Genomic DNA, 14,764 nt, shown 5'->3' on the forward strand with positions numbered 1-14,764 from the left:
ATTCATCCGGGGTTGAAAGGCAAGTTTGAGTGTAATTTAAAAGCGTAAGAAACAGGATTCAGTGATTTTCCATGCATTTTCTAAGTTTTTGAATGGAGTTCTCGCGGTTCCCTGTATGCGTAAGGTAATCGATTACCAGTTGTAGGTAATCGATTACCACGAGCCCAAGATCACTCTTCAGCGCAACATAATCACTTTTCCCACATCAAAACTCATTAATTCGCTTCTTTCAACACCAAGGAATCAAAAACCGTAATTTCTAAACATGGGAATATATAAACAGAATTAACACAATGCATTATATGGGGGAATCTGAGCATTGGTAATCTAAATTATAAGTAGTATAACTCACTCAAATAAGCACTTGTATTAAGGGAAAGTTCTAAATTAAAAGGATCTCACTTAGATTAATCTGGCCACTTTTAAATTCTTGTGTATGGATCATTGAAGTTATTCTAAACTGACAACCTTCACATACAAATACAATGATCACATGCATACATATTCATTAGTATATATAATCCATAGTCATGAAAATACATTAAGGAAATAAGTTGCTGTACATAGATTATTTCAAGTTTCTAATTACTACAAAATAGTAGTGTGTGCTTGTGGTGGTAGGAAAAATCAATGTAAACGATTGCGTGAGCGCAAGTTATAACTTTTTGTTGTGGAGGTTGTGATTGAATTCTCTGCAACTTCTTCTGGAATCACAAAGTCCGGATCATCAAGGCAATTCACATCATCAGGTATATCAATATCTATCAATTGAGACCAATCCACATAATCAGTAGTATCTAAATCCCAATTTGAATCTTTCAATTTTTGCATGTTGTTTATCTTATTAACCAATGTTAGGAGCATATTATGGTTCAACCTTTCATAGTCCCTGCATGATTAACAACAAATTCTCTATTATTTATTGTTTTTATAACTAAAATTGAAATGAGTTTTGGATAGATATAAAACTTCTATATGAATGAAACGTTTATTGCTTGTATACTTACCTGTATGTGACAATTGCATACATAAGTTGAGCCGAAGCAGCTACCATAAAAAATAACCGGACCTTGTTTATTATCCATGTTTGTTGCTCTATGACGTCATTCGTTAAACGAATAATGAATACTTCCACAAAGAGGGCAAGACATAGCTCTGTAAATAAAAAGTCCATAAAATGTTATGTTTAATCAATAATTAATTCGACGTTTTAGAAACTAAAGGTATAGTTTGTGAATGAGAAATTTAAATGGTTGATGAAGAAATCAATGGTTGTTATATTATATGTGCATGCATAACAAATCCTAGATGATTATAATATCAACCCTTAATTTTCTCACTTTATTAACATCTCACTTTAGGAGAAAAACTCCTTGATGGTTTACTTACCAATATAAAGTAAAGGTCGAACATTGTAGGTTTGCTTCGTACTAGTCAACATAAAGACGACAAAGATTGATATCACATAAATGAAGAAAGCTTTAATCATTCTTGATTCAAGCAACATGGCATTTTGCAAAGCAAAGATTTTATCCAAAGCAACAAACATGGTAGCCTGTTTTGCCTCAAAAGTTTCCTATAAAATATAAGTAGAGGTAAAGTATAAGTAGATGTTCTTAATCAAAAAAATTATTAAGGATGCATGTGTATAAGGATCTAACAGCCAGAAACTATAGTTGCAAACCTGAGCAGATAATATTGTTTTTGAATTTTCCATTAACCGATCATGAAGTCCTTGCATCTGTTCTTGACGTCGTAAAAGCTCTTCTTGTTGCTTATGTCCATATTCAGAAAAATATTGTAGGCTTTTCCTACATTTCACCAATAATGAGGTTAGCACTTTGCATAGTATGATTTATGAATACAAATTTATAACATTTAACCAATCTTACCTGCTTTCCTCTAATGCTTTGAGTTGAACCTCGTTCAATGAATTTAGTCCCTTGAGTGCCGTGGATTGTCCGTCTAAAAGTTCTTGTTGTTTTTCTAAGGAAACCCCTGCCATATTTCCAATATCTTCCGCTTTGGTTTGTAGAGTGTTCATCTTTGATGACATAGCATCTCCAACTTTGATCACTTCATTTTCAATCTCAATGGTTTCATCTCTTAACTTTTCTATTTCTTTTCCCAAATAACTATAAGATTCTTTGAGCAATGCAACCCCATCCTCTAATTTTCTCTTCATGTCCTCTTGACCTTCTTCTAGTTGTGACTGTGATGCTGTAATTTTTTTCGTTTGTTCGTAAACACTTTTGGAATGCCTTAATACCACATCAATATGAGTTTCAACATTCTTAACAGTTTGAGCAACTAGCTCTGTGTGACTATTAACCGATTCAAGAGAATCAAAAATATATTTTGAGCCTTGTAACAAATTATCTGATTTTTCTTCAATGCTATCTAACTTGTCCTCGACATACTGAGCAGAACTTTTCAATTCAGTCACAAGTCTCTCAGTTTCATGCTTGAATGCATGTGTCCTGTAAAAGTAGACAATACATCAAGTTGAGACAAAAACACCACTTCTTAAAATAAATGAGAAATATCAACTAAGCGTTTTTCGTTCACAATTTTTTTTTCTTGCATAGTGCAACAAAAACAAAAAAACAAAAAAAAAACAAATGAAGAATTGACAACTAGTTTGGTAAAATGCAAATGCACTTAACTGTAATTGATAACAAATGGAGTTGGTTTCGAGGTAGAATTCAAGGTAAACCTTATGAGCAAGATCGTCTAAGTTTCTTAGGCATGTTGCAATTGGTGTTTCTGCGTCACAACGAGGAAAGGAAACCCTTCCAGAATCCCTTTGAAAGCAATCACTTAGATGCCAAGCCAATCTCGACCTTTTCTCGTCAGCAGCCAAAATCTCAGAACATCCAGCAAAAAGATGTTGATAAGCATTTTGCCAACAAGTATTTGATCCAACCATTTTATTCTTAGCATTCTCTATTAGCTTCACTCCCTTTGGATCGTTGAAAGCCTCGATTGAGAACTCGGCACTCGAACCTCTAAAACTTCCTTGATTGCCATAAGACCTCTCATTAGAGTAACTCTCCTTATTTGATGAAAACCAACCCCATGATTCACATCTTAAAGATAAAGAGACCAAAATAAGAACAAGAAGATGAACTCTAAGTCCCATTTGAGAATTATCACACTTACAGGTGAAAATTAAACCTGTATCAAACAAAATTGTAAATTAACAATATTTCAAGATGCTACCAATTATGTCGAGAATACTTTTTAGGTTGAACACATGAAAACCAAATATGTATGAAGAAAAACAAGACACTTACCAAATATGTTTATATAAGGAAAATATATGCAATGATTTTTCCAACAAAGTGAAAGTTGTTTTCTGTGATATGGACCTAACAATATTCATAATGTTCTTGTGAGCAAAAAATGAAACTGAGAAATTAACTTCGTGATTTTCCTTCCAATTAGAGTAAAAATATATGAAGAAAACTATATTAGTTGTCCTTATGTATCTCTTTAATGAAACAAAATCAAAATTTACCTTGATAGGTACCAAAGTACTATTGATCATATGATCGTTAAATATCAAACAAAGGTTTGGGATGAGTTGAAATGGAACGGTGCAATAGAATATATTATATAAAGAAAGCGAAACTTGGGATTCAAGTTCTGTCAACAAAAAAAAAACTTGGGATTCAAGAAGTATAAAGTCTTGTCCAAAACCAACATTTTTCCTTATTTTAATTTTATTCTCTCAGCATGACATTTTTCCTAAGTCATAAAAGGAAATATTTTATATTTGATTTGAATAATCAATTAAAATTAAAAGTAAAATTAAAATTAAAATGATTTACATCACTTGGAAGGGACTTTCATCCTCTGTAAATATAGTATAAAATCAAGTATTTTAAGTACTAATAAAAATACAATGAAAATATCTGTGTCTTGAGAATGAGTTGCCAATATCCAACATGAACATGTTAAAGGATTTTATTTTATATACAAATTAAAGTTAAAATTTTAAAAGAAATAATGTTTTGAAGATTTTGATCGAAATAAGACTGTTATATTTCAAAAAATATTTTGATTTTTTAATAGAGTAAAAAGTACTTTTCAAAAATATATATTTCAAATTCGGTATTTTTTACTTTATTTAAAAAAAAAAAAATAGTAAAAAGTACTGAATTTGAAATCTAGAAATCCAATTTCTATTTAACGATCACTATGTGCTGACTCTCAAAATATATGAATTATGGAATAAATTATACCATTGATTGATATTATTTTTTATCCAATCATTATCATTGATATTCTTCCTCAGAAAAACAATATATTATCATCATTATTAGAAGATAGATTTCAATGGGCAAATAACAAGTAAATTAACGTTACGTAACCGTTGGTTTGCTGCTGTATCCAGATAACAACAAGAAGATAAACAAAGAAGGAAAATGAAAGTTTGAGATGAAACAAAAATAAAAGAATTTCAAGCAAAACAATAAAAATATTGAAATCTGGAAATAAAAGCATTTTGCAGTTTAAAGTTCACATACAATTACGTCCATGATGATGCATGAACAAAGTAATAAATATAAAATATGCAATTGACAAAATGTACATTCAAAATCCCAGAAGAAGAAAAAAAGACAACATTGAAAAACATACCTGTAGGGTAGAATGGAATGGTTAAATTGTGACAACATAGAGAGTGTTTTGTTTCGTCGGGTGTTGCCAGATGATCAGTTGCAACGCTTCTGATTTGCTTCAACTTGCTCTAGTTTAATTGTAGTCTCCTTTAAACCAATTTATTATTAGTGAATTTTTTAAAATAAGAGAAATTAAGGGTGTATTGGATTGGGATTTCCAAAGATTTTAAAAGATTTTTTGGTTATAGAAAAATCTTGAAGTATTCAATCAAGATTTTAAAAGATTAGAAATAATTCTGGTGGTATTCAATTAGGATTTTACTGATTTTTTAAAGAGTCCAACAAAATTCAGTGGTATTCAACTATGATTTTTAACAACTTAAAAATTGTCCCTTGGTATTAAAAAAATGTATAGATTTTAATAGATTACTTGATAGAATGGATTTTGTAAGACTTTTTAGTTGAAAATTTTAAAACTAACAATCTCATACAGAGATCTAAAATTTCTTGAAACTCTTTTTACTCTCATTATACGTTATTTCGTCGTTTCTCCCACTTCACTCGCCAACATGTGTTACTATTGATAACCTACTTTCATTTTTTTTTTTCCTTTTCTTTTTTCCAGACTTTAATTTTGTGGTTCTCATCATTTTAATTTCGTTGATCACATTATTTCATTTTTTTTTACTCAAGATCATGTTTTTTTTTTGTCCTGTTGTTACATTACATGTTTATTATTGGCTAAAATGTTGTTTTAGTCCCTTATCTTTATTTTTAGCATCGTTTTGGTCCCTTAAATAATAAAAACTTTGTTTGAATCCCTTAAATATTTCTCCGTTATCTGTTTTGGTCCCTTCAGTCTGTTTAATTGAAAACACGTTAGGCTAGTGATTAGGTGGACATTGAGGGCTGATTTGGCTTATTTCTTATGGATGACATCTCAAATGCTATGTTTTAGAGAGATGATATATAAATACTAGAGTGAGAAAGAAACCCTTTCATTTCTTTCCAATACCAGCGAGAACAAGTAGAAGAAGAAGTTGGTCGCACGGAAGAAGAAGAAGAATCCAGAGGAAAACAAACATCAATCGCTCATTGCAATCTTCATGTCACGTTCATCAACAACATCATCTTCATCGTCAAGCCACTTGAAATGGTTGCAACCATTTTCAATTCGGTTCCTCCAATTTCTATAGCCCCAAAACTTTTCACCATAGTTAGGGTTAGTTTTATCAGTTATAGTTTGCAATACTACAAACTCACCACATAGACATTTTCGATTTCCTCTTGTAACCCTAGAACCCACCGATCCAAAAATGGCCCTTTCAATTTTCAACCCATTTTCGTTGCTTCTGCAATTAAAACAAGATCTGTCACTTGACATGGTGGAGATAACAACTGAATACGCAGAAGAAGAAGAAGAAGAGGAAGAAGAAGAAGAAGAAGAAGAAGAAGAAGAAGAAGAACACGAAGATGCAGAAGAATATGAAGCACAAGCAGGAAGAAAAATTGGAGAGCACAAACAGGAAACCCTAATTTTTGGGGAAAATATGAAAAAGAAGAAGAATAAAAACAAAATAAAGACCTTATATAGTGTTGACTCGGAAATAAGCCAAATCAGCCCTCAATGTCCACTTAATCACTAACCTAACATTTTTTCAATTAAACAGATGGAAGGGACCAAAACAGATAACGGAGGAAGACTTAAGGGACTCAAACAATGTTTTTTATTTTATTTAAAGAAAATAAAGATAAGGAACCATAACAACATTTTAGATGAAAACAACTAATATTAATATTCATCATAATTTTCATATGTGGTGATCGAGCTCATTTGTTTGTCTGGGCATCGGCTAATCTGTTTGTATTTTTGTCTCTTTGGTGACCTGCTGGAGTGTATACTTTTGAGATTCTTTTTGGCACACCTTGTGATATTAAGGACACTCGTTTGTTAGTAGTATATATCATTTTTGCTTGTTTTAAAAAAAGATTATAAGAGATAAAATATCGTAATAACAATCACTTTCCTATTAAAAAAAAAAAACAACCACTTAACAAATTCGTCCATATTCTACTCTCTTTTCTCTCTTTACTACTACAGAAATGATTTTTCAAATCAGTTGAAAAGCACTATTCGTATCAGGTGGCAACTGATATAAGGTGTCATGATGTAGTATGTCCGCATCTTTTCACATCAGGTACAAACTGATGTGAAAACGAACTTTCCACATCTTATGTTTCTTCCACTGATGTGGTATACTCTAACAATAGGATTTTCACATCAGCTATATGATAGACACTGAAGTTAAATATGTATAGTTCACTTCAGCCTATAACTCACTGATGTGAAATATATATATTTTTTTTAAAAAAAAAAATATGCTTATTTTAAAAATGTTTCCAAAGTCAACTTGCGACTATGTTCTTTTCTTTTATATTAAAAAAAATGAAAAGAAATATGGATATTAATGTCAAAAAGGAAGTTATATTAGTCATTAGTCATTCTAATTTGATGTTTTTACATCATCAAACCTCAAAACTAGCTACATCAAAATTCTATATATAAAAAAGTACATATGCTATATGAATACATAAGCAATAAATAATTTGATCAAACAAGGGGAAGTACACACTACATTCATTTGTATGACAATCACAATTATAGTCAAATTACAATCTCCATATCCTAAATACTATAATAGAGTTCCTTAACTTTCTTACACTGAGGTCCCAATAAATACCTAGTAAGATAGTTCTAATCTCCAAAATTCATGGTTCTAACTTCTAATCTAAAGATCCCAAAAGTAAAATCTAACACGCGCTTAAATACATACCCCTCAACATCCTTCAGTACAGCTTCATCACCATCGAAAGATAGATACAACTGCATACCACTTTCAATCAAGTGCTTCAAAAACACAAAACCGATGTACACTGCATTAGCAGCCTTTTCATAAACCAAGGGCGGCACACCAGAAGTAGACATGAACTCTTGCAAGTAGCATGCTAGATGTAACAAAAGCTTTGCAAAACGCCTGGTGTGACAATTAATGTTTTTCGCTGCGAAACAATTCAAAAAAATTAAAAATTCACATAAGAAATAGACACAAGAAGCAAATTTTCTCACCTTAAAATCATCATAAATCATAATGAGCACATGATAGCCCATGCAAATCAAAGAGATTAAAACTAAAAATCATCCAAAATCACTTCTCTTAAAATCCAAACTTTCTAAGAAAGCATAAATAACATTCGAAACTCCTTGATGTTATAATCACATTGCAAAAATCTACCATAAAAATTAAATTAATCAATTCTATGAGAATCCAAATATCTTCTTAGCCATAAATATCTTCACAAACATTTTTCATCTACAAAAAAGAAAAAAGAAAAAAAAAAAGCAATTGAAAAAGTTATCTTAACTGCAGAATTTAGTTTAGACCTAAATCAAATATAAGCACTGGTAATTTCAATAATGTGTTCGTTCTTAATTAAACAAGATTGCTTACTACTTGGTAGAATGATACATTATAGAGGAAAGTTTTATGAAAAGTACATGAAGAAGAGGAATGCTAAACTTCAGGAAGAATAGAGTTTGAACATATCAGAGAAGGAAGCTAGGATGAAGGCTATGCAGGATAGTCTTGAGCGGAGTAGGGCTGAGATGAAGTCCAAGTTTTCAAGGTCCATAACCAGACAAAATTCAGCAGGAGGTTCTCAACGCGCAGATAGACTTGGATACTTCAAATCAAATACAAAGAGAGACCAGGTGTTCATTCATTACTTGCTTTGTAACCCAGTTTTTGTGATAACTGCTACATTTTATTTTATTCTCCTACATAACGAAGTTTGTTTTGACATTTAAAACTTCAAATCCATATTGTCTTTGTCAAGCACGTTTGAGAAGTGCAAGTTTATAAACCCCTTGTTAGTTTTCACTCTATAGACAGTATAGACATTGTAGCCTAACTCCAATACTAACAACTAAAACAACAAAATCACATAATGAGGCTATGGTGGTAACTTGTAAGGAAATATTGTACACAATGATTCAAGGAATGAGTGTCAATTATATTCAAGGAAATATTGTACACAATGATATAACTTTGCATAGCTAGTAACATAAGACCAACTGGCAGAAAACAACACAAATAGCCGTCATTAACATAGTTTAACGTCACCCCTAAACATACTAGGGTAACAACCTTAAACCTGAAGACTAAAATACTCCAAACCAAACACTAATTCCATTCAAACTGATGCTGTATCACAAAAAAAAGAAAAAAAAAGAACAAGTACCTGATTAGATTATATTTGATTAAAATGCCGCAGCTTTCAAAACCTTAAAACCCACCAAGATCAAATCAAACGAAATCTACAAAAAAAAAAAAATCATACAAATCAATAAACCCCAAAACCTAACATTTAGTTCAATAAACTCAAATTCAAAAATCAAACAACACAATCAGCTAAACCCTAAAATTATTTCAACAACAATAACAACAAATCAAACAACGCAATCAGCTTAACCCTAAAATTATTTCAACAACAATAACAACAAAGAAGTTAACAACAAAGAAGTTAAAATTAAAGGGAATAAGTTCAGAAAACTTACAGGCTTGAAGGTTTGAAGGGTTTGTCGTTTTGAAGGGTTTGAAGAGTGAATAATTGGAATTGCGATTATATTGGTTCGATTGAAGAATAACTTGCGCTGGAATTGGAATTGCTATTGGACGGTGGTGGAGAATTGGGAATTGGAACGAAGAAGTGTGAAAAAGTGAGGAACGAAGAAGTGAAAAAGTGTGGATATGTTTTTACTATAGAGAAAGGGATAAGGTAAAGGTGAAAATTTGTTTTTACATCAGGCAGTTCTCATCCACTGAAGTAAAAATAAGTTAGCCAAAGTTTTCAGTCAAATTGCAAAAATGCCACCGCGTGTTTTTCCCTTCATTTCAACTATGCACTGATGTAAATGTTATATGCTATTAGGAATTCCCTTCATGTGCTTATGTCAACTGATGTAAAAGTTCACAGTGTGTATCTTTCCCTTTAGATATTTCTCGTGCTGATGTGAAAACTAAAACCCCCTTGATGTTAAATCTATATTTTGTAGTAGTCTCTTAAACCCTAGTCGTCACCCCTTTCTTCTTCTTCGTCTTCTTGTCAGATGGGTGATTTAGGGTCAATTTTGACCTAAAAATCACCCCTCCGAGTTGTTTTTCCTTCTATCCTAATTGAATAAGTGATTTCACATATTTTTTGTTTTCTTTCGTTTGTTTTTGTGATTTCGTCGTCTCTGCACGACTCTGTTTGTTTTGATTTCCCCTCTTTGTGCGATGTGTTTTTTTATTTCCCGTCGTAGTGCGATGTTTATTTGATTCAAGTTGAAAGATTAGCTTTGAGCAAGTACTGATCCGATCAATGACAATGACTTTAGCGTCATCAACGTTGCAGATCCGGAGACTTGAATATGGTCATATTAGTCATATTTGTAGGCATAGGTACTTTGCCGTTTTATGCTATTAACATGGATGTTGTGAGTTTGTTCACAGATTCATCCTTTTTGTTTTTAGTGAATTTGAATTTGTATTGTATCTATGTACTCCATCAATTTGAATGAATGAATATCGTTTATTTTTGTCAAAAAAAAAACCATTTATTTGAAAAAATAATTTATATTGTTTGAATACAACTATATAAAATGGAATTTTTGTTACAACATTTACCTTTATCTTTCGCTACTCTTAATATGTTTTCATTTGAAATCGATGAGATTTTTTGCTGTAGATCCTGGTTTTTAAAAAAAACTATAACAAACAAATACAATGCTGTAGTGATTTTTTTTAAGTTATAAAAACGACCTCATAGAGTCTATTTGTTACAGATTAAAATAAAAATAATCTTGTCATTCAGTAATTTAAAGATTTTTCTTAAACATTTTATAAATAAATCAGAACCTAATTTGTGGTTGTTTACAATAATAAAATCATTTAAAAAAGAGTTTATTTAAGACAATTATATAAAACGAATTTCTTGGTACAAAAATACTTCAATATTATGACCGTTATACAAAAACACTTCAATTTTTTGTTTAATCTTTTGACAATCATACAAAAACATTTCAATTTTTTTGTTACAAAATACAAAAAAAGTTAAAAAATTATATGTGAAATGATTAAGATAAGATTAAACTGCGTTTGGTGGTCATTAACTTACATAAGTTCCTTCAAAAAAAACAACTTACATAAGTATATAATAAAAAATAGACTATTGATTCATATTGTTGATGATTAGAAAATTTTCAAACATAATAAATAGTTTGTTGAGATATTTATGATACATATATATTTCAAAAAATTAAAAACTTAAAAAAATTATTTAACTAATAAGATCAAAGTAACTAATATTTTATTTGACATAAATATTAGTTTAAAAAAACATTTGACAAGAAAAAAAAATATTGAGAATAAATTATGGCATAAAAAAATCTTAGTATATATATATATATATATATGGGTTTTGCTAGAAGACACCTTTTATGAAGGTGTTATTTAGGAAAGTTATAACTAAAAAGTGGAAATCACACCTTGAGGTGTGGGTTGCCAAAAGACACCTTCATGGGTGGCTTCTAGCATAACCATATATACATATATATATATATATATATATATATATATATATATATATATTGACAAAAACAAAACGATATTCATTCATTCAAGTACATCAAATACAAATATCTCTAAAAACGTAAAGGGTGAATCTGCAAACAAACTCACAACACCCAAGTTAATAGTATACAACGGCAAAATTCCTACAAATAATATGATAAAACTTAAGTCACCGAAATACCATGCTTCCAGATCTGCAACGTTGACGTCCAAATCATTGGTTGAATTTGTAATTGACTGATGTAGATCTTTCAAGAGGAACTGAACAAACACCGCGACAAAAGGTGAAATCAAATGCCGCACAAGACGACGAACAACACAACGCCGCACTTAGACGACGAAATCAGAAAAAACACAAAAGGAAAAACTTGATAGTTGTGAAATCACTTATTTAGATCAAAAGAAAAGGGGAAAAAAGATGTAGAGGGTGATTCTAGGTCAAAAAATGACCTAAAATCACCCCTCCTCGATGAACGAAGGAGAAAGAAAGTTTAGAGAGAAGTTGGAGTTTCTTCCACTAGAAAACTAGGGCCGGCTAACACACAAAATAGGGTTTAGTGATATGGATTGATAAAATAGGGTTTCATTTTGTAAACAAGAAAGAGACGGCAGACTCTTCTCTATCTTCTTCTCAGGGGACAAAAAGTATCTGGTAATTTGGTGTTTGGCCGCAGAGGTAAGTAAAAGAATCAAACAATTTTCATCTCTAATCTTGTTCTATTAAGGAGTTTTGTAATCTCTAATTTTGTATGTTATTTGTTAATCACTCTTCATCCTGGCTTTGCTTGATCAGAGACTCGCCATCTCGTTCATTTGACTCTCAATTTCATATGTTTCTTAAAGATTCATCAAAACCCTAATTTTAAGTTTTCCCCCCTTTTCTTAAAGCATGGTTACTTCTTTTAATAAGTATTTTTAAGTTAAAAATATTGTTAATTGTATTGATTTACACTGTATTGTCGTTGGCTTCGAACATAAGTTAGAAATTCATGTCTGCAGAATTAGTGAATAACATTAGATTGAGTTCTAGCAGCTTTGGTGCACCAACTGCATATGGTTTACTAAATATAAGTAGGCATTATTCATAATATTTTGTGGCTGAATTTAGTTAAAAGTACCAAATGAATATTACCTTCAGTAAAGAAGACTAAGTCATGCAATGACTCCATCGCTTAACATATAGGATTAATTACTTCTCGGTTATTGATTATGTTTGATAGATGATAAATCAGTTTTCTTTTGTTTTTTAATTATAGCAATATTGAGTAGTTTGTGGTACACTCGACTTGTATATAAGAAATCTAGTGCTCATTGTCATTTTTACAATTTTTACTTTCATTATTTGAAAGTGTCGTGTATTCATGACACCTCTCTATTGGAGCGAGGGCTGATTGTTTTTGCTGCGTTGAAATTGCAGTTTTGTTCCTCTCTGGCTTCAGCTTCGAACTACATCCCCAAGATGCCTGTCAGATGGATTCTTCACTGGCAACCGAGTCAAGGCACAACGGTGAACAGCCACATACTGAATGAAATTTCACAGTGTGTTGAAAATTTCAATGGCGTCAAAGACGGAAGATGCAAGACTACCATTACTTTCTACAAACCCAATTTAAAAGACCAATCAATGAGTGCTCAATTCCCTCGTGATTTTCTTGGGATATCGCTTATGGAACAACCCAACAAATATTACTTGATCATTCGTGACAATAAGCTTGTTGCTGAGGCTGATTCTTCAATCTTAACTATCATGGAGAAACTTCAGTCCTATAAATCTAAGGTTGCACTGAATTGTGAGGGTTTGCAGTATAATCTGGGTGATTTTCAGATGAGACTGATTAAAGTTGTGCCAAATCAAGCTGAAAGTCTCAGAGGAATTCTAATGGAGATTGAGTATCTCCCTATTTCTTCACTTGAAAATGCCAAGCCAATTATGGAAGAGTTCATAGAAATATGGCGAGAAGTGTTGTCCAAGAAATCATTACCTGGCCAGTTCATGCGAGCGGAACCAATCTTTGCAGATTACGGGCTCTCTGACAATTATAGCTTGCAACACACAGCTGTCCAGTATGCTGCTGCATTGCCCCAACTATTTGCATCAGTTCAGTTAAGGAGTTAGTTAGGACCATTGAAGGAATGTTGTTCCTTATTCTTTATTTTTTACTCCTTTTAACTAGACATATAATTTATTTGATGCATGGAGGCTATGGAAAAGTTACAAGGCAAACATTAGAACTGGCATACATTATGCTGAATACAGCGGGGTATCTTGTTCACTAATAATAAGATAAAGTTACAATGAAAAAACATGAATTTTTACATGATAAAAACAGCAGAGACGGGAAATGGTGCATTAGTTGGCACATACCTTCTAGAGAATCTGTATAGGTTTTCAATTGCATTTCTTTTGGGTTCAAAGGATGAAGGGAAGTGGTATTTATCTGTGTGTGATCTAAGTCCAGAACCAAGCAAAGCTTTCTACGGTTTAATAAATTCCGTGTGTGTAAGCTGCGCACTCTAGAAATTTCCTCATCATGAAGTCTTAGTCCCTGAACATATGAAAATCTCCATATTTAAATCATGTAGAATAGTTGGATTGTGTGTATGATAGGATACAACAAGCGTTCAAAGGAGAAGATAAAAAATTGAATAAAAATAGGATTTATAGTGATATTTGCAAGACCTGAGAGCAAAATCAATACAATAGGTTTCCCAAGAATCTCCCAAGAATGATACAATAGGGCTAAATTCTAGAGTGTCCCAATTCTGACTTCTAACTCATCAACTATCAACTATTAATTACATTTCCCTCCCTAGAGCTAATCTCTTAAGTAATTCAGCACCCATTCTTATTCCAAATTCTCACAGAGCATAGACTACATGGTTCAAATACTCCATCTCCATTGCTGCAAATTCACACGACAATACAACACCTTGCTCCAGTGGTCTAGGTGTTCTTCCGTGCTCCAGTTAAAGCAAAAAACAAATAAGAATGCAAGTCAAACAAGCATAGGATGCAGAAATGAAAAACTTAAAAAGAGAATTTAGGCAGATAAACTAACAGAAATTATCACATAATTTCTTAAAAATGTTTTGGTTTGCTTGCGCTAAAGGAGAAACTGTATATGAATAAAATTTTGAAAATTTACATGCACATGTGGCGGGATTAAACCTTGTTCCTAGCAAAGAAAATGAAAAAGCAACTAAAACGATCGAAAGTACCTAGTTTTTGTTCCACGGTTCCTTCTGAAGTAGACGCCTTATTTTCACTGTAGCAAAGCGAAATTTGATCAGAAAACATGAAACAAGAAAAAATTGAAAGAATACATAATTATCTCTGCCATAGGTTGATACTAATTGGTCAGAATAATAACAATAATCAGTGTTTTTTTACCAATAGTGAGCTACATATGGATCAAACAATACAATAACGTTCTCTGATGGATCATGTCTATAACTAGGTCGTTTGAG

At 31.7% G+C, this 14,764-nt stretch overlaps 2 protein-coding genes and 1 long non-coding RNA gene across 3 annotated transcripts; 1 reads left to right on the forward strand and 2 right to left on the reverse strand.

Annotated features, from left to right (window-relative positions):
• Positions 1-518: 518 nt before the first annotated feature.
• LOC25486900 (protein GAMETE EXPRESSED 1) lies at positions 519-3,164 on the reverse strand. The gene is made up of 6 exons (XM_013608729.3): positions 2,667-3,164; positions 1,893-2,480; positions 1,685-1,811; positions 1,390-1,576; positions 1,008-1,155; positions 519-889 (listed from the first exon to the last, which is right to left on the reverse strand). The coding sequence occupies exons 1-6, from the start codon at positions 3,140-3,142 to the stop codon at positions 628-630; spliced, it is 1,788 nt and encodes a 595-aa protein (XP_013464183.1). The 5' UTR covers positions 3,143-3,164; the 3' UTR covers positions 519-627.
• Positions 3,165-7,209: 4,045 nt separating this feature from the next.
• On the reverse strand, positions 7,210-9,461 carry LOC25486901 (uncharacterized). The gene is made up of 2 exons (XR_003009065.2): positions 9,241-9,461; positions 7,210-7,685 (listed from the first exon to the last, which is right to left on the reverse strand). It is a non-coding gene; the product is annotated as an uncharacterized lncRNA (long non-coding RNA).
• Positions 9,462-12,717: 3,256 nt separating this feature from the next.
• On the forward strand, positions 12,718-13,629 carry LOC25486902 (mediator of RNA polymerase II transcription subunit 20a). The gene has a single exon (XM_013608731.2). The coding sequence runs from the start codon at positions 12,756-12,758 to the stop codon at positions 13,410-13,412; it is 657 nt and encodes a 218-aa protein (XP_013464185.1). The 5' UTR covers positions 12,718-12,755; the 3' UTR covers positions 13,413-13,629.
• The last annotated feature ends 1,135 nt before the right edge of the window (positions 13,630-14,764 follow it).

The sequence above is a fragment of the Medicago truncatula genome, chromosome 2 (assembly GCF_003473485.1).
Source record: "Medicago truncatula cultivar Jemalong A17 chromosome 2, MtrunA17r5.0-ANR, whole genome shotgun sequence".
In the NCBI taxonomy this organism is placed as follows: Eukaryota; Viridiplantae; Streptophyta; class Magnoliopsida; order Fabales; family Fabaceae; genus Medicago; species Medicago truncatula.

What these genes read in the sequence shown, in the direction of transcription:
- LOC25486900 (XM_013608729.3), bottom strand. Translation starts at nt 3,142, where the DNA reads ATGGGACTTAGAGTTCATCTTCTTGTTCTTATTTTGGTCTCTTTATCT. An exon ending in TCCATTTGTTATCAATTACA is followed by an intron (nt 2,481 to 2,666) that starts GTTAAGTGCATT and finishes CTACTTTTACAG; the next exon opens with GACACATGCATTCAAGCATG. An exon ending in AAACAATATTATCTGCTCAG is followed by an intron (nt 1,577 to 1,684) that starts GTTTGCAACTAT and finishes TATATTTTATAG; the next exon opens with GAAACTTTTGAGGCAAAACA.
- LOC25486902 (XM_013608731.2), top strand. Translation starts at nt 12,756, where the DNA reads ATGCCTGTCAGATGGATTCTTCACTGGCAACCGAGTCAAGGCACAACG.